At 36.7% G+C, this 18,334-nt stretch overlaps 2 protein-coding genes across 3 annotated transcripts; both read right to left on the bottom strand.

Moving 5' to 3' along the window:
• Nucleotides 1–268: 268 nt before the first annotated feature.
• Nucleotides 269–11,090, bottom strand: LOC122023712 (calcium-dependent lipid-binding protein-like). Its single transcript, XM_042581990.1, has 11 exons — nt 10,762–11,090; nt 10,025–10,126; nt 8,243–8,293; nt 5,835–5,955; nt 5,113–5,231; nt 4,915–5,013; nt 4,254–4,334; nt 4,074–4,159; nt 2,560–2,785; nt 943–1,110; nt 269–802 (listed from the first exon to the last, which is right to left on the bottom strand). The coding sequence occupies exons 1-11, from the start codon at nt 10,864–10,866 to the stop codon at nt 449–451; spliced, it is 1,512 nt and encodes a 503-aa protein (XP_042437924.1). The 5' UTR covers nt 10,867–11,090; the 3' UTR covers nt 269–448.
• A 587-nt stretch (nt 11,091–11,677) lies between these two features.
• On the bottom strand, nt 11,678–14,428 carry LOC122024800 (probable protein S-acyltransferase 14). 2 transcript variants are annotated; one of them, XM_042583507.1, is made up of 7 exons: nt 14,009–14,427; nt 13,383–13,599; nt 13,184–13,275; nt 12,605–12,728; nt 12,419–12,504; nt 12,278–12,343; nt 11,678–12,074 (listed from the first exon to the last, which is right to left on the bottom strand). In XM_042583507.1, exons 1-7 carry the CDS (start codon nt 14,219–14,221, stop codon nt 11,955–11,957), a joined length of 918 nt encoding a protein of 305 aa, XP_042439441.1. In that variant the 5' UTR covers nt 14,222–14,427; the 3' UTR covers nt 11,678–11,954. The 2 variants fall into 2 exon arrangements, 1 of the variants encoding a protein (XP_042439441.1); XR_006123511.1 differs by having other exon boundaries at nt 11,991–12,074; nt 12,419–12,520; nt 14,009–14,428.
• Between the last annotated feature and the right edge of the window lie 3,906 nt (nt 14,429–18,334).

Consider the following 18,334-nt stretch of genomic DNA (forward strand, 5'->3'; position numbering starts at 1 on the left):
GGTAATTTTTATTATTTTAAGGTTGAATTATGATAAAAAAATATCAAATTTTAATTGTTAATTTTTATTTATTTTTTAAAATAAATTTTGTTAATATAATGTTAACTGAAGTAATTAATTTTAAATTCAATTTAATTAATTTGATTTTAATAAAATTTATTAGTCAAAATTAAAATATTTTTGATTAATTTAATTTAATTATTGACCGAATTAACTGAATGCTATATGTCTATCACTAGTTTATGTAGAGTAACATTACCCGGTAATATTACAAGGAAGCACAATGATCGAATCTTAAGTTTCTTAGTTTTGGAATCCATCTGTGTAACCAATCATTCATACAGAAAACAACCCGGATGGAACATTTGTACACATCACACTGTTTATTGCACGATTGTGGTAGAACATACAGACAATGAGTGCTACAAAGGAATGAATCTTACAACTTTCAGGTTGCGTTTCCATCTGAATGGCCGTTCTTTTTTGAGCTGCTGAATTGACTCGTCACACTTTTACCCATGAACTTCCCAGCTCTGCTCACGGCACCGAATCCACTTCCGACCAACCCAACGCCAGCGCCGAGGCCGGAGCCGACTAGGCCAACACCTGCACCAACGCCAGAGCCAACTAAGCCCACGCCCGCTCCGATACCTGTACCAACCAGGGATGCTGCGCCACCAAGTGCGTCCATTGTGCTTCCTATGAGCCCAGCTTCCTTCAGTCTCTTCCTCTCCTCCAAAATCCTCTTCTCTTCTTCTAGTGCAGCAAGCTGCTCCTCTTTTGTGAATGGATGATACAGTACCTGATGGAAGATAATTGGGAACTTGATCATATGAATTGACTCATATATTAGAACACATCGTCCTAGATTGAAGCAAACATATGAATTGATCTCAAAAATCACAGAGCACGAAAAAGAAGTCCATCTCAAACCATACTGACCTTTATGGTAAGACTCCCTCTGTCCTTCTTATCCTTGACCTTTAGTGTATCTAGTGATGCAAGCAAGTTTAGCTGAATTTCTTTCGTAACACCAGGTTCTAATTCTTGCAAACCTAACTTTGCGACACCCATTTTCTTATCTTGTTGAAGTTTGTCCTCGTCATAAACCTGGAAAACCAAGTAACAAATATTAGTGAAAAAAAGGTATCTAATGACACACGAAGGAACTATCAATCATATATGGTAAAAGCTGGCATGGAGCATTTGTAGTCACTACAAGGATAGAATAAATCTTCTTGTTAGCTTTAAGTGGTTCACTTCATTTCCCGTTTACATGATACAGTGATGTATGCTCTTAAGGAAGTTGCTCATCAGTTCTCACAGTAAAAATAATGTGCTGACTGCACAATAAAAATAGAGAGACATACTGAAATCATGCCACATCATAATCTTAGATAGTATAAGAACCTCTTGCTAAGTACAAGCGTCCTACTCCTACCATAATTTTCAAAAAGAATATATAAAGTTTGAAGCCAAGAGCTACCACTTCATCCTTAATTGTCCATTTACAACAACACTACAGTTGTTTATAATTTCCATTTACAACAACATTTTAAAACTAACCTGGTACTAGGTTGACCTTTGATTTCCAATTTAACTGTTTGAATTGGCTAACTCCAATTTTCAAAACACTGCTCCTCACATAATATTAGACTCTCAGCTTATGAATCCACAACATGAATTGGGATCAATGATCCCCTTGGTTGTTCTCAACTAGACCTGTCAGTTTGCCACCTCAAGGCCCGTGTCTCTCCCAATCTTCCTCCTGTTCATCCATGCATAACAACCCCTTAGCCCACCCATGACTCTCCCATTGTTTGAGATCTGATGTCCAGTTAGGCAAAATATCCTAGTGCCGCCACAGGTTGACACATTGGTGTCACTAAAGAAAAAATGACAGTTTCATGTGCAGCCTTGCAACTTGACGCTGCTAGTGACATACAACACATCCTAACAAATATTTTCGCAAAGATTATGGTTTTTAACACAACCTAAGCTAAAAGTCAGGATGGTAAGCTTTTACAAAATCTAACATGGGTAAAAGAACAGCAATAGCAGAACCTAAATCAAAAGATGCGTTGGCCATATGTTAACGCAGAACTGGTTCTTCTACTCCTTTATTTTTACTTTAACAAATACAACAATAACAGGAAAAAAACTAAAGGTAGCATGATGCCATACTTTTCATAAACGATGGATAAGTAATAATAGATCATGGAAGAGTAATCACAACTTGGGTGCTCTTTCCGTTTCTTGTACATATGTAGACACTAAAAGAGGTTATCGAGTTTAGCCAAGTGGACAGAATGGTAGTGAACACACCATAACAAATTACCTAGTAATGCATTATGCATCATCTACCTGAATCAATTATAGAACGCATAAATTTTCTCCCTTTTTATAGAACGCATAAATTTTCTCCCTTTTTCGTCACATGAAATTGAAGCTTTGCCTTCTCATCCAGATATACTCTCCAGTCTCATCTTCGTTTTACAATTAATGCAGTAGGAGATAAGATCTACCATGTATTTGAAAGAGTTAGATACAAGAATGTACCTCAAAAATAATAGATTGTGTTTCCTTGTCTTCAGCAAGCAGTTGAAATGTTTCATTCCACACAGGGTTGAGATTGTCGTCCACTACCTTTGTTTTAACTTTGAATGTTGGGCGAACATATAAAACCACATATGGATCAGATTTTCCCACAAACTCTAGATTCTTTAGACTATTAGCTCGAACAATTGTTACTGTGAGTTTTCCCTGTGGTTTAAGCTCTAGCTCGCTGCACAACATCATAAACAAATCAATTCATCAAATTATTGTTGAAGGGAATACAAAACCTACAATGCAATACTAGATTATAGATTTCTGGTTAGTAGAAGAAAGAAATAAAATCCTATTTTTCAATGTACCTCTAGGGCATGAAAGCTATAGATTTAATTGAACGTCATTTCAAATTTGAAAGAAGGCATAGAATATGGCATGAAACACTTGGTTATCTAAATTTATATAACAATTTGAATGGCAGGGAGTAGCTTTTAAAGAGTTGTTTGGTCTTTAGATAAGGGATAGATGGAAACTAGGTGATTAATTAAGTTAAACGGAGTGAAAAAAAAAAATCCTAACAGGAGCTCTACATATTTGAGATTTAGTATAAGACATGAAAATTTTTTTAGTAATATAAGCTCAGTTTAATATCAAGAACAAATCCACGTGGAAAACCTCAAATTTTGGGTTGTAATGTTGTATGAAAGAACAAAAAAGGACAGATATGATCATAAAATAAAGCTAAAATTAAATGAAAAATGGCATTAAGGATTTTGGTGATCAGCGAGCATTCTGATTTTGATGTTCAGTAATCTAATGATTTGTTTAAAACTGCAGCATGTGATAAAATTTTGAATAAGTGACTAAAAGCTAACAAAAAAAAGCAGCCACAACTTTTTGGAACAACATCCAATTGCTATTATTGATGTTTGATGATTCATCAAAGTGCAGTGACACTTAATAACTCGAACATTCTTTGTAGTAGTCAACTTAATAACTTGAACATCCTTTATATTTCTTCAATTAGCATGCAAATCTTCAGCAACTGGCTTAAACAAAATATTTGCCAATATGTGACATTTAATGTGTTTTACAAGAACAAAGGGTTTATTAATGGTTTATAGGACAGCTAGATATCTAATTTAATTAAAGAAAACTGGAAAAAGGATAGTTCAAAGTCCTGTTTAACATTTTAATTTCTCATACCAACATCACAGAGGATCCCGAAGTTATTAGGCGAGAGTAAAAATAAGCATTGCGATGTACCTGGAAACTATATTTACATATCATAATAGTTTCCAGTTTCATGGATCATATAATACATGAATGGTCCAATATGAACTAGAAAGTCTAAAATAAGTCTTGAAGAGAGGTCGGTATTACCCCCAGAAAGAATAAACAAAAGGAACCAAATTAAGTTACACTGACTTTATTGAGATAGGCTTAAAAGTGCATAATAGCTTTCAGTTAAATATTCTATAAACCAAAGAAACATGATAAACATACAAAAACAGAGATAGTACCTAACATCGACATCAACTCCGCCGAGTGGAACAACAATTCTGTGGGGCCATTCAAGCATGTCAGTGACTATTGTAGTGACAGTATCCTACATATCAAATTCAGAATGAGCTTCACCATTATTTGATGACTTTGAAAAATAATATCAAGTTTCTAAAGAGATTATAAGAAACTAAAATTACATCGATCATGTCTGAAAGGCCAGGAATTGCAGTAAGGCTCCCTCCTACAGCCTTCAATGTATAATCTATTTTAGGCTTTGGCTGAAAGGAAAACGCACAAGTCAATATAAACTTGAAAAAAAATCAAAGTTGAGTACATCTGTTAGATGCAATATGCAGAAGCAATGTCTGGCAAAATTGTTTTCATGATATGGCAGGAATAATGTAAAGTGTACCACATTGGCAGAAAAGTCAAATACATCAGTTACATGCAAATATACAGAAACAATAACGGCTGAAATTATTTCCATGATACGGCAGGAAAAATATGAAGTTAACCACATTTCACAGCTTGGATAGGTTTTTTCCACACTGCCAGCAATCTACCTTGACACCAAATTTTCAAAAAAATTTCCATTGGACAAATCTATGCTAACAATGTTACTAGTGATTACACACAAAATTGGGATGCCATATGGCAGTGCTTTGAACTCCCATACATCTAAACCAGTAATAACTAAATAGTTGTTGCCAGGAATTTGTTGAAGTTTAACAAAGAAGTTAGACCAAACATGAAAACATATGTGATAATTGTCTAGAATAATAACAAAGATTGTTTCAGATAATGATCGTAAACTATAGCCAACAATATAACATAATTGTGCAAATAATAGTAACATACCTCAGCAAGAAGGGCGACAACAACAGCAGAAATGCAGGGTATCTCTTCAGAAAGTTGAAATATAACACGTATGACAGTAAAGACCTGGAGATCTTTTAACTACAACCAGAAAAGTGAAGAAGCACATACAATCGCATAAGGCATAAATATAATCAAGGGCAACATAGATTCTTAGAAAATTACAATCAACTACTAAACCTGAATAGGAAGTGAAGCAACAAGTGCTTCAACTGCAAGAATTATGCTCAAGTCTCCACCCCACCGGAAATCTATATCCATTGTAATTTGACTATTCTTGAGACTTTGAACTCGGATACCTTTGAAAAAAGATAAATGCATAAACTACAATGTACAACTTAACTAAGCTGAATAGCTAATTTCAATGGTTTATGTTGTTTGAAGTCTCCTCCTGAATCAAAAGTCAGAATACTCAAGATGATGAAAAGAATCAAAAAGAAAACAGTACCGTTCAGACTGGAATCAATCAGAATAGATTCACATAGGCAAAAGTTTCAATTCACTGTGAATAAGTAAACTAAGCCATGAAGCTTAATGGAAAGAATTAGAAAAGTATAATTCATAAACTCAGTCTGCCTTGAAGAAAATAAAGAGAAGAAAACAGTCTTATATACCCTCCCATTTTGGCATAACTAATTAGTATTTCACTGTGAAAACACAATTCATAGATGGTAAAATTAATTCAAAATCTGTCTGTGAGAAATAAACACTATGAGAAGAGTTAGAGTTGTATTTTAAGCAACAGGACAATAGCAAAATGGAGCGACATTGTTGATTGTTCTAACAATTAAGGAAGCATATAAAAAATAATTAGAAATATAGACTTCCTATACAATGGAAGGCTGGAAGCATATATAATTTTATTCAAAATGTAGATGTTTGAAACTAAAACCTAAACAAACCTTCAATTTTAGGTGGTACAGTCCCAAGAGATAGCTTGCTGAATTTAAGCGAAGTTATTCCTGCAGGACGATAATCATCCAGTAATGGTTCAACTGTTTCCCTGATTACCAGTGTTGCTGCCTAAGACCAAGTAAAACCTATAAGTTAGTATGCAATTATAATTCGATAAACTCAAACACTAGCAAATCAAAAGATATATACTATTGGATAAAGAAAATAACTTTAAACATATCAAAAATCATAAATAAACAAAACAAAATGTATGACAGTAGGATTAGCACCCACTGTTGAAAGTCAATAACAGAAGGAAACACAATTTTACATTTTTAGATTCAGACTGCAGCCAATCCAATAAAAAAAATACCACAACTGCCAATCCAATAAAAAAAATTCCTCTTTTGCAGTGTGATCTTTCTAATTGAAATATTAAAACCACCACCACCACAACAACAACAACAACCAAGCCTTATCCCACTAGGTGGGGTCGGCTATATGGATCATTTTATGCCATTGAGCTCTATCTCCTACTATATCATCATCTATACTTAAATAAATTTAATCTTGTTTTATTGTTGCTAACGAAGTCTTTTTTGGTATTCCTCTTCCTCGTTTGATATGCATATTTGTCATAGTTTCACATCGTCTAACTAGAGCATTTATTGGTCATCTAAGTAAACGTGTCTCTTGGAGTTTTCCCTCAATAAATGCAACTCCGACTTTCTTTCTAATGCTCTCATTTCTTATTCTGTCCATTTTCGTATGTCCACACGTCCACCTTAACATCCTCATCTCAGCAACTCTCATCTTTTGCTCATATGCTCGAGTCATAGCCCAACATTCAATTCCATATAACATAGCAGGTCTAACTACGATTTTGTAAAATCTTCCTTTAAATTTTAAAGGTACTTTACGATCACATAAAACACCCGACGCTCTCCTCTATTTCAACCATCCTGTTTGTATTCTATGTAAGACATCTCTCTAAATCTCTCTATCATTTTGCAAAAATGATCCTAAATATTTAAAGCTTTCGGTTCCGGGCAACTCGTCATCTCCTATCTTAACAATCGTCTCATTATGTCTAATATTGTTAAATTTAAATTTCATATATTCTGTATTTATTCTATTAAACCTAAAATCTTTGCCTTCTAGTGTTTCTCGCTAAGATTTTAGTTTAGCATTTACTCCTTCACATGTTTTATCTTGTAAATAACATACGCCATGGTACTGTGTCTTGAATGTGGGCAGTGAGTTTGTCCATAATTAGTGTAAAAAGATAGGGACTTAGAGATGATCTTTGATGTAACCCTATCTTTATTAGAAATACTTCAGTTACTCTGCCTGAAGTATTTACTCTAATCATTGCATCCTCGTACATATCCTTAATTAGTTCAATATATGTTACGCTAACACATCTCTTTTCTAGAATTCTCCATATAATTTCTCTTGGGACTTTATCATAATCTTTTTCTAAGTTAATGAATATCATGTATAGATCTTGTTTTTACTCCCGATATTTTTCAATTAATTGCCTAAGAAGATGTATAGCTTCTATTGTTGACCTTCCGGCATGAACCCAAATTGATTTTCGGTCACCGTGGTCTCCTTCCTTAATCTTTTTTCTATTATTTTTTCTCAAAGTTTCATGATACGACTCATTAGTTTAATACCCCTATAGTTTGCACAATTTTATATGTCTCCCTTGTTCTTATATAAGGGAACTAGAGTACTTATCCTCCATTGATTAAACATTTTTTTCGTTTTCAATATCATGTTAAATAATTTTGTAAGTCATTAAGTACCTTATTTTCCGCATTTCCATACCTCTATCAGAATATCATCTGGTCCAATGGTTTTTCCATTTGCATCTCATTTAAGGCTTGTTCTACTTCTGAAGTTTGAATTCTACGATAAAAATTTAAATTTTTATGCTCATTTGACCTACTTAAATTACCTAAGTTAAGTTGGTTACCTAAACCTTCATTAAAAAGTTGATAAAAATACCTCTTCCATCATTCTTATTTCTCCATCGTTTACTAGTACCTTATTACATTCATCTTTAATATATTTTATTTGGATAAGATCTCTTGTCTTCCTTTCTCTAACTTTAGCTATTCTATAAATGTCTCATTCCCTTTCTTTTGTATCCAATTTTTGATATAATCATTCAAAAGTTTTATTCTTTGCTTCATTCACTACTCTCTTAGCTTCTTTCTTAGCTATTGTATTGGCTATTAAAACCGTCAATACAATAAAAAAAAAATATAGAGCATCCAAAAGAAATGAGGTTATTCAATATTACTAATCATAAACTCAGAATAACTCTTATAAATGGAATAAAAGATATATTAATAATTTAAATCTTAGAGTAGAGGTAGAGTTCTAAACAGAAAATCACTAAGCTTACATCTGCGATATAAGGCCACAATTTACCCAACATCTTGTTCAGCCATTTCACCTGGAAAAAAACTGAACACAAATTAAATTTATTAAAGAGAGTTGTGTAAAACTGAACCAAGCGAAATAAAACAATCAAATGAAGATACTGCCAAGAGACCAAGATTTTCATTTTACCTTGGATGCGTGAAGGGAAAAAATACATCATCCCATTTAAAAAGAGAAATAACTGTTAGGAAAAGAAAAATACCAAAGGCCTAGTGGTGTGACCTGGTGTGACAAGGCCAGGGAGTGATTGATGGAGAAGAGAGGTCCGATAAGGTGTAGCTCTTGTCAAGCTTCTAGGATGCAGGAGCAAGAACGAACCAAAATCCACACCAAAGTAAGGACACCAAAGTAAGGAAAGTGTGACTAGGTCATGGGTGTAAATACCTTAAATGGATTAAGTATGTGCTATAGATAATGAGACACGTTTTGGTGGAACTAGATAGGTTCTACCTAAAAACTCCTAGTTAAGTGTGCTCAGTGTGGAGCAATCCGAGATGGGTGACGTTCGGGAAATTCCTCGCCTTGTAGTCAAATTCCATCATGAGACAAAACAAAATTAGGTCTTACATCTATGAAAAAAACAAGGATGAAAGAATGCAGATGACAGTTACAAAATAACTGGGTAGTTTATTTAACTACTGATGAGATTCCCAGTTGCAACTTCAAATAGCTCAACCACTTCATCATTAAATCTGGTAGCTTGAAATGATTATCTAGCCTATGTTCATATTATATATTGTCTATGTTAAAGCAACAAGTTTCATAAAATAGCATTCTACCTAAACCATAATAACAGCTAATAATCATGGTATGCATCGTGTCAAAATTCCAAGGATACCCATCCAGTATCATCATTTTAGAGTTTTTAGCCCTTGTCTCTCTTCCTATGTTGCATGGATACGCATGTAGGTATCATATCAAATATGATATGGATAAGGCGATAGGGCAAATTTTGAAAATATAAGACATGATAAGGCTAGGATACGACAAATTTAAAATATATATATATATATATATATATATAATGTTTTTTATTTTTGATCCACACAAAAAATAAAATTTAGAAACCCCATGAACAGACAGACAGCAAATTCACATAAAAACATCAATGCTAATTTATAAATTTTTATTATTTAAAAATCCAACCCCATATTTTTGTCTATAAACCAGAATCATCCACCACTTTACCTAATCAAGAAACAATAATATTGTTTGTTGGAGAAATGTCATTTAGGAAAAGTCCAACCAACACTCTTCTTCCTTCCTATCTCTTTCACCATTCACAATTTCAGAAAGAAAAATAGAAAGAATGAATGGTGATAACATACCTATGGACCAATACTTCAAAAAAAAAAAATTTAGAGTATTCGTGCTATTATGCTCTCTTCATGTCTTTCTTGAACGTCACCTACTTGTCAGAACTCATGATTCAGGTGTTCAAAATGGACGGAAGGTGAAGAAGGATGCTTTACATTCCTGTTCTCATTAGCTTTTACAAGAACTACTAAACTTTTTAAGGAGTTGAAAAAAATGTAAGACACCTAGTTCTCATCTACCAGTTCACATTGAGTTTTAGAGCCCATTCAGTTTTTTCTTTTTTTTTTGGTTCAAAATGTTACCATAAGCCCGTGAATCCATGATGAAATATCTAATGTCAACAAGATAGCATAATGAATACACATTTCAGAAGTATGTCAAAAAAAAAAACAGGTCTGAATATGGATAATTATTCTGTTGAAATAACCTGTTCATAAGCAGGAAATGAAATCCATTCAGGATAATTATCACCACATAGTTTCTTCAGATCTTCTCTACCCAGAGACCCAAGAAGTTTTATGTCAGCAGCCTGTAGATATGTGAGGATAAAAATATTAGTCCATAATTTGATATTCATGCTGCTGCAATCACTAGCTAACCTAAGCATGACCGAATTAATCTCTCCAGTGAAATAGAGAAAAGTAATCACATTAACATGCAGCAAGCTACAATAACCAAGTTAAACCATAAACTGGCCATAATAATGAACTTGACTTGATTGTTTCTTGCTTGGTGCTTGTTGAAAATAAATTTTATGGACTCAGTCACCACCTCCTAGAGTCGTTTGATTCCAATACAATGTTTCATAGATCGATCGACCATGCTCCAGAGGGCTTTGGTTGAGACGATCCTCAACGAAAAAGGAAGATCTAGCGTAAGCTGTTATCAAAGCCAAGCAGCGGCTTAGTACTAGTAATGTCCTGCCCCTTCTGTCAACTCAACCAGAGGGAGATAAATAGAATAACAATCTTCGATAATTTCAAGAGTCATTCATGACAATACGAATAACAAAATTTCCGTAGCAATTCCAGATCCAAAATGACACTACACTAAAACGCCGCTCAAATTACTCACAAGGCGCGATCCTATCCATCAAAAGCTTCAAGTCAACAAGGTAGTCAAACAAGATCCCAAAAGAGAAGAGGGGGAGAACAAAATTCGCACCTTGGTGACGCGCTTAGAGCTGCGGCGCCTCATCATGCGTGCCCACCCAGCCATGAGCGCGACTCCGACCATCGCCCCCATGACCAGCCCGGAGATCAGCCCCATCCTCGCTTCGGGCCTCGAATTCCAGAAAGGCCACCACCAATCCAATCGAAGACCAAACCGACCCGATCGGCAACTCCCGCGAGATTCGATCCCTTGCCGACGAGAAACCGAACGGTATCGAGGCGTTACGGCAGCACAAGACAAGGGAGAGAAGTTGACTAGTCGAGTGAGTTGTCGGCGTTACGAAACGAGTGGCATCGGGTGGCTTTGCTTGGAGAAGATGGAGGGAACAAATGGGCCCTGCATCATTAATTTGTGTAATTATTATTGGTATAATAAATGGCGCCTAAAAATGGCATTGGATAATTAAATCACAGGGAAATTAAATTATAATTAGAGAAATCATTAAAATACTCTAAATATAGAAGAGGTGTCTAGTTATCTTGTTGTGCAAAAAAAATTATAAATTAAGTGAGATATTTTTTTCCCTGATAAGTCTGGTGCCTCTTAGTTTCTCTTAGTTCTTGTTTAACAATATTTTTTATGTGCATTAATCAAATCTCATAAAACAAAATGTATGGCATTTTTTATATTATTACTTTATTATAAATTTTGTATAATACTTTTTTTCCAAAAAAAAAAATTCACTGTGTTTCATGATTGTTGAATTCAATAATTTATCATCATCATTATCTTTTTATAAAAAAATAAAAACACCCCTAGCATACTCAGCAAAAACCTAGGCAAGCATCAAGTACTCCTCTAGGCGAACGCATTGGCATCCAAGTGATAAACACCAGGCATCGTAATTTCCGCATGAATGCACTACTGATAGCATTTAATATTCAAAAAGGAAAAAAAAAAGTTACCATTATCAACAACACATATACTTTATGCAAAAAAATACAAAAACTCACTGTGGTTCACATCTTAATATACACCATCTTAACACCGCCATACTGAATTCTATTGAATAACGTTTAATTGTTTTTTTTTTCGTTTTTCCATTTGCTAAACCTGAATTGCTTTATCATTTTAATGTAAATTTCCAAAAGTGAAAGTCATAGATTACAGAATACATGTTTGGAGAATGTGGACATTGATCAAGCATATCGGCCTTCAGCATCAACCTGGTGGTGGTTATGGAGCTACTGCATATCCAAGTCTGGTTTGGTTGGGTATTCAAGTCCTTGCAGGGCTGGGATTCTTCTCCAATCTTCATGGGAGTAAGCAGGTATGAACCAGTATTTCTTGTCTGTTCCGAATACCTGTTGTCAGAAATAATCAATAATCAGCCATATGATTGATAATTAGTGTAGTAAAACAGTTTAGGGTAGGTTTGGTTCTTAAAGTGGAGAATGGAAACATGTGCTTGTAGTTTGGAAAAAGAACTAGATGGTTTGTTTTATTTCTTTAATCAATTTGGAATATGGTGTGAATAATACAAAGAATAGCCTTCATATTCTCTAACCTGTTCGAAGTTTGTCTTGTGGCCAAGATCATACTTCCATTTCGGAGTTGTTTTTTTCTCATATGCCTGATAAATTGAATGTTAGCCTGCATATACACAATATATGCATAAATGACTTTCCATTCAAAATGATTCGCTTACCTCGATAGTTGTGGTATTCTTCATTACTAAAGATATGTGCATGATCAGAAACCCCATAACACTTAATGCAAAAGCCAAATTCAACACTAGAAGAATAAAAACCTTGTCGGCAGTCACAAAAGTTGAGAAAGCAGAAGTCGAATAAAAAGAAAGTTGCTGTCTTTTGTGAAAGTGAGGCGAGCATACCAAATGTGAGAAAAGTAGTTGCAAGTGCTGCTGGCGTCCCAGGTATCTCCACATCTTGGAAGAATGCAAGGAAATAGGGAAATAGAGAAAGTGTAACAAGAGATGACTCTAAAAATGTGTAAAACTGCATCAACAAGAAGAGAGGAATTGCATGAGTGCCTTGTAACAGAAGAAAATCAAATATTTGCATGATTGTGTGCTAATTGCATGTCATACTACAATCGAACATGTAAATTATTACCTTTATTTAACAGGTAATACTACCATCAATTCATATTGAATTGTAAATGATGAACAAGAATGGAAAATAAAAAATAAAGCATTAAGTGAATATGTGAACAAGTGACACCACGTTTACATTCTAGTTAGGATTCATGAAACAAGTGATAAGGTGTGACCTTTGGTGTTGAGGGATAACTTTTGAATTCGAGAAACGATTTCTACGCATTTATCTAGATGAAATAGTATATAGAAAACCTGTAAACCTATAGCACTAATGACTTACATCAGCAATTGTTCAATAAGAATAACAAATATCCAACCGACTGTGGAAGAAGAAAAAGGAATATAGAAACCTACCAGAAAAAGAAGAAAGAACTTATAGTTTAAAGCTCCAACGCAGTTTACAACCCACACACAATGGTGATCCATCTTAAGTACACATCTCCCACCTAACATAAGAATTAATATCAAACAATTGGGGCAGGCATAAGTAAACCCATTATCGAATGATTCACTGTACTTGACATATAACTAAACATAAGATCTATGGTCTTACAAACAGAACAGTGATGGCAGCGAGGTGGCTTCAACCGATTGCACTTCCTGCAGTATCTTATTGCTGGGGTTTCTGAGTCTGTAAGTCCTGGTTGTTCCATGCCGGTTAATAGAGCAGTTTCTCCAATCTCCTCATCCAGACTTGGCTTCCAATTTGGGGGCACATCACCTGGGTCGGTGAAAACGACTGAAAAATATGTCCACAGTAGTAATCCCAACTGTAAAACCAAATATTTTAGTTAGGGAGGAAATACACCAGATACAAGTATCTAGATGGCATAAAAATGCAGTTTTCCCCCCTTCAACCTCCATCCTAATCCTCCGTCAGTTCACTTTTGTTAGAACATCTAATTGCAACTTTCTTTTATTATGTTGTCATCACTCTTGCATCTAGCTTTATTAACCTTTCCGAGGAATAGGAAGCCTTTCTCTAAGAAATATATGAAGGCCGTTTTTGTTCCTAAATCAAAGTTATTTTTTTGTTTTCGTGCACAAAGACAATGCTTCATGAGCATAGAATCCAATAATTAATCAGACATACACAAGCACGAAGAATTTCGAGGATTTACCAGCTAAAAATTAGAAATCGGTACAGTAAAAAAAGCAGGGAGACGAATAGAGGAATACCAAGACATGGAAGGGGGCCAAGACGACGAAAGCGAGGAGCGAATCGAGACCCCCGGCGACTAGGGCGGGTCCATAATGAGCGACGACGACGTCGTAGTAGCTGACCCCGACGATGGCGAGGACGAGTAAGATCATGATCGATCCAAGAGCCCTTAAGGCGGTACAGAACTTGAAGACGTTCCAAGCCATGGCAAAGGCGACCCCCGATCTCATCCCCCACGCTGGCTCTTCCTCTCCGGCGAGAGTAGGAAGGATGGAGATCCGAAAGGCGGATCCTCTCTCCCTCTCCGGGGCGATTCCTCCGCTTCAGCTTTAATTCAAGGATCCCATTGCTAGGGTTTCACCACAAGCAAGGGATCGGGATCCGGCGGTGGCAAGGAGGAAGGAAGACGTCCATTTCGTCCGTTTGTTTAGTAGGAGCAGAGAAATATTAATTTTCTATTTTTCTTTTTGACCAAATAACTAATAAAAAAATAGGAAAAAAAGGAAAACAAACAGTCCTCAAGGCTAGTCGTTAACCCAAAATTCCAGTATATTTTTAAAAACACCTCAGCACTTAATGAAATCTGATGTGTAAACATTGAAGTTTACACTGCGATATTTATAAAACGAAGAAAGGAAAATAAATGATACAGAATCATCCCTGTAGGCATTTGTATGGGTGTCTATTTTTTTATTTTTAGGAAAAAAATTAAAAATTTAAAAGAGGATATTTGTTTGAAGAGATATCAGAAACGTTAGGGGCAGTTCGAGAAAAAAGCTACTTTATCTCAAGGGCCATTATGAAAAATCAACCAGAAATTATCTGATACGGATTTCCGAAACTACCCTCACTTCCATCGCTATCTGCTGCTTTGTCCTCGGTCATTTCCTTGCAATCGTGTATATAAGCTCGTCATTTCGTTATCTGATAGCTTGCGTAAAACAGCGACCCGGCCCGTTGCTGACCATGATGATCCGAGAGTGGATCCTCTGTATTATACTTTGTGATCTAATGTATGAATTAGTGTATTTGGATAGATCCTACTATTAAATAGGTGAGGTCTATTTAAATTAATCAATCAGCCTATGTAATCTATCCATTGGTCATATATTTGTTTTCATATTTTATTCTAAAGATGAATGATTATTCATAATTTATCTTTTCTGTGTTAATTCTGAGACGAATTGACGAAAATACTTGGAGCAAACGTATTCATCTTTTTGTTACTATATTTGTTCTCATATTTTGATTTGTTTTCTATTTTTTCTTGTATAAATTCACTTTTTCATTTAAGAGCAATCAGATCGAAGAAGGTAGAGTTCGACGAGAAAAGATAACCCTTTTTTTTTTGGAGTGATGATGACGTTTGGTCTGATTGTTGACGATCTTGCCCCGTTAGTTTTGTATAAAAATTAACCTTAGTGTGTCTGAATAGAGTTTGAAGGTTATTATTATTATTATTAGATTCGTGAAGAGGAGGAAAATCTCATGTTGGTCCTGGAATGGATTGATAGGGACGCTAGAAGCAAACGTATTCGTCTTTTGTCATCATAAAGAGGAAGAAAATCCATTACTGAAGATTGCGTCTAAATAGAGAAAAGATTGGTGGCTTGCATCCGTGAGTTTTGTGAAGTGCTTTGCCTTCTTTTAATTTGAATTTGGAGGTATGCCTTCCAGTGTTGTGGGTTAATATATGATAAATTATTATTATATGAGTATATTAATTTTTTATAATTACTTAATTATTTATTTATATTTTATTTATTTTGTAAATTTAAATTTTTGTAATATAATTTACTAATTTCTTTATTGTTGGACCTCGTGGTTGTTTTGATGTGATCAACCAAGTTAGTTATGTCATGTTTGTATTTGATCCCTGCGTCTAAGTGCGCAGGAATTTGAGCGGAAGACGCAGGAAGTTGAGCGGAAGACGCAGCTAACGAGAAGGACGGCACGGGAAGGGAGCCGACAAACTCGGTGTGTCCGAAGGACGAGAAAACTGCGGAAGAGTACACCGGTGGGCGAGAAGAATGTGTGCGACGTTCGAGGGACGTAAAGCTGGGACGGAAGCCTGCACAAGAAGAAGGCCGGGAATTGGGTTCAGGTGAGCCCTTTCCGATTGGCCACAATCATCCAAAAGATCGGAGCATCGAAAGTTAAAACGAAGTGGAAAGGAGCTGGAAAACAATCCTGAGGGGCCTCACACTGGTCTGAGCCGCCTCACACTGGTCTGAGGCACCTCAAGCAGTTTGAGGCCCCTTCAACACAGCTTGAGGCGCCTCCAAGCTGGTCAACTCGATCGTTTGAGTGCAGATAGAGTTTTATCTGGTCAAATTGCTTGGAGGCGCTTTGGACCTTGTTGGAAGTGCCTTGAACCTTCGACATAGGATTTCCATGAGCTATTTAAAGGCCCCTGGAGCTAGGAAATAATCATTCATTCAAGCAATCAACTTTGTAATCAATTCCTAGCAACTAGTGAGCGTTCTAAATGTAAAAAGGCTTCTCCGCCTACAATGAAGGAGACTCTGCTAGTGGAGCTGTTCAATCGCCTTGGATTAACAACCGTCTTGGTTGTAACCAAGTTAAATTTCCTGTCTTTATTTTCGGAGGGTATAATCTTATTTTGTAGGCAATTTACCCCCCTCTTACCGGCCCCGCTGCACCAACACTTATAACTATCATTTTCTCTCCTCTCTTTATGTTGTTTTTATACTCTATTTACATTTTTTGCCTTGTTATATCAAAGTAAATTCATCTCCTCTCTTGGTGAACTATAGAATAGTTTTATTTTCAAAAATTTTTGAGACTGTTGTAGAAGAATTGTATTTTCTTGAGTTTCAACCGTTAGATGAATTGCTCATCGGGTTGACGACTAGCTCCACAGACCATCGGAGGTCCTTTCAGCGTGTTTTGTCCTCACTCGCATGCACCATGGAAAACTTCCCAGGAGGTCACCCATCCTCAGATTTATCCAAGCCAAGCACGCTTAACTTTGAAGTTCTTAAGTTTAGGCTTTCGAAAAGTAAGGTGCACCTTGGTGATATGGATAGTACCATCTAACCTTTTAAGTCATACTTAATCAGAATCTTAGAACATGGTATTACAATCACCCCCACTTAAAGACACAACGTCCTCGTTGTGTAACCAGGAATCGCACCACAGACAAATCCCAGAATCTCCCTCGCTAGGTGGTGCCCTGGGTGCTCCTGCCACAGGCGCACTCACGGTCGCAAGGGGGTTAATCAATAGTCGTATTCGATTTTGAACGAAGGAGATCGGATTTTAATTTCTTTAAGTCCATCTGACAACTGAAAAATGTGACTATTGATTCTCCCATCTCCATGAAAATCCGGCAGTCAACTACAACAACGATTCCTTAAATCTGAAGCACCCAACGTGGCAACAACAGTTCCTCTTATAGACTCTGAAGTGACTCAATCATCCAATGTTATAATCGCTGCTCTTACGAACAATTTCAGAAATTCCTTGCATCTCAGCCGCATGCCATGTCTGCCTTTTCTCACATAGGTTTGTCCTCTATTGATACTGATCCTATCCGAATGCTGAGTCGATGGACGCTGGGGACGTGGCGCTCTCCGCTGTCTTCGACTGGCTGCACGAATCTCCGGCGAACCTGCAAGGAAGTCGAGCCGGGAAGGGGTTCCCGGCGACGACCCTCCGACGCTCAAGTCAGGCAAGAGGAAAACAATGAAGTGACTCCAAAGATGAGAGATCTCGTACCTCCGGTGAAGTTTGTGGGCTCTTATATAGAGCTCTAGGGAGGCTTGTGCACACCTGTCAAGGAGTACACGTGTCATTTACCATACCTCAGTATGGGCTTACCAGATGAGCATGCCTGACACCATACTGCTACAGTCTGAGCACCTCTCTGATGGGACAACGGAACCTTCCGTCGTAGGATTCTGCGTATGGCCTGGTCGTCGAACATGCCTGTTGTCAGAAGATGTTCCTCAATGTCCCCTTGTCCTTGTCTCTTCTTTCCCCGAGCCAAGCGTCCATCCGCTCGGCAAGCATTGGTCCGACAGGGCGTAGGTATCGGTCCAACCGGGAAGATTCCACTCCCTCGCGTGCTCGACTGAGACTGTTCCTTCACAGCATTGATGCTTTACGCCTCGGCCGAGCGGGCTACCCGCTCGGCCCGGCGGCCCTGTTCACCATGAACGTCGGAAACCCGACTTCTCGTCGGGTTGTCTTTGATTCCGCCCGGACCCATTCGGCCGGTCGACCCAACCCTTCTCCGATCGGCCGGGCCTCATGCTGACCCTTTTGACTTTTGACCTCCATGTGACGTTGACTCCCCTCCAGAGGGGGTCCCCCGACCT

The sequence above is a fragment of the Zingiber officinale genome, chromosome 9B, assembly GCF_018446385.1.
Source record: "Zingiber officinale cultivar Zhangliang chromosome 9B, Zo_v1.1, whole genome shotgun sequence".
NCBI lineage: Eukaryota > Viridiplantae > Streptophyta > Magnoliopsida > Zingiberales > Zingiberaceae > Zingiber > Zingiber officinale.

Bases quoted from the DNA above. Each gene is read 5' to 3' on its own strand.
- LOC122023712 (XM_042581990.1), bottom strand. From the start codon at position 10,866: ATGGGGCTGATCTCCGGGCTGGTCATGGGGGCGATGGTCGGAGTCGCG. The intron at 5,014-5,112 runs GTTTAGTAGTTG...TTCTGGTTGTAG, and splicing joins TTGCTTCACTTCCTATTCAG to TTAAAAGATCTCCAGGTCTT. The intron at 803-942 runs GTCAGTATGGTT...ATCTTCCATCAG, and splicing joins GAGGGAGTCTTACCATAAAG to GTACTGTATCATCCATTCAC.
- LOC122024800 (XM_042583507.1), bottom strand. From the start codon at position 14,221: ATGAGATCGGGGGTCGCCTTTGCCATGGCTTGGAACGTCTTCAAGTTC. The intron at 12,344-12,418 runs GTAAGCGAATCA...TCAATTTATCAG, and splicing joins AGAATACCACAACTATCGAG to GCATATGAGAAAAAAACAAC. The intron at 12,075-12,277 runs GTTAGAGAATAT...TTCTGACAACAG, and splicing joins ACAAGACAAACTTCGAACAG to GTATTCGGAACAGACAAGAA.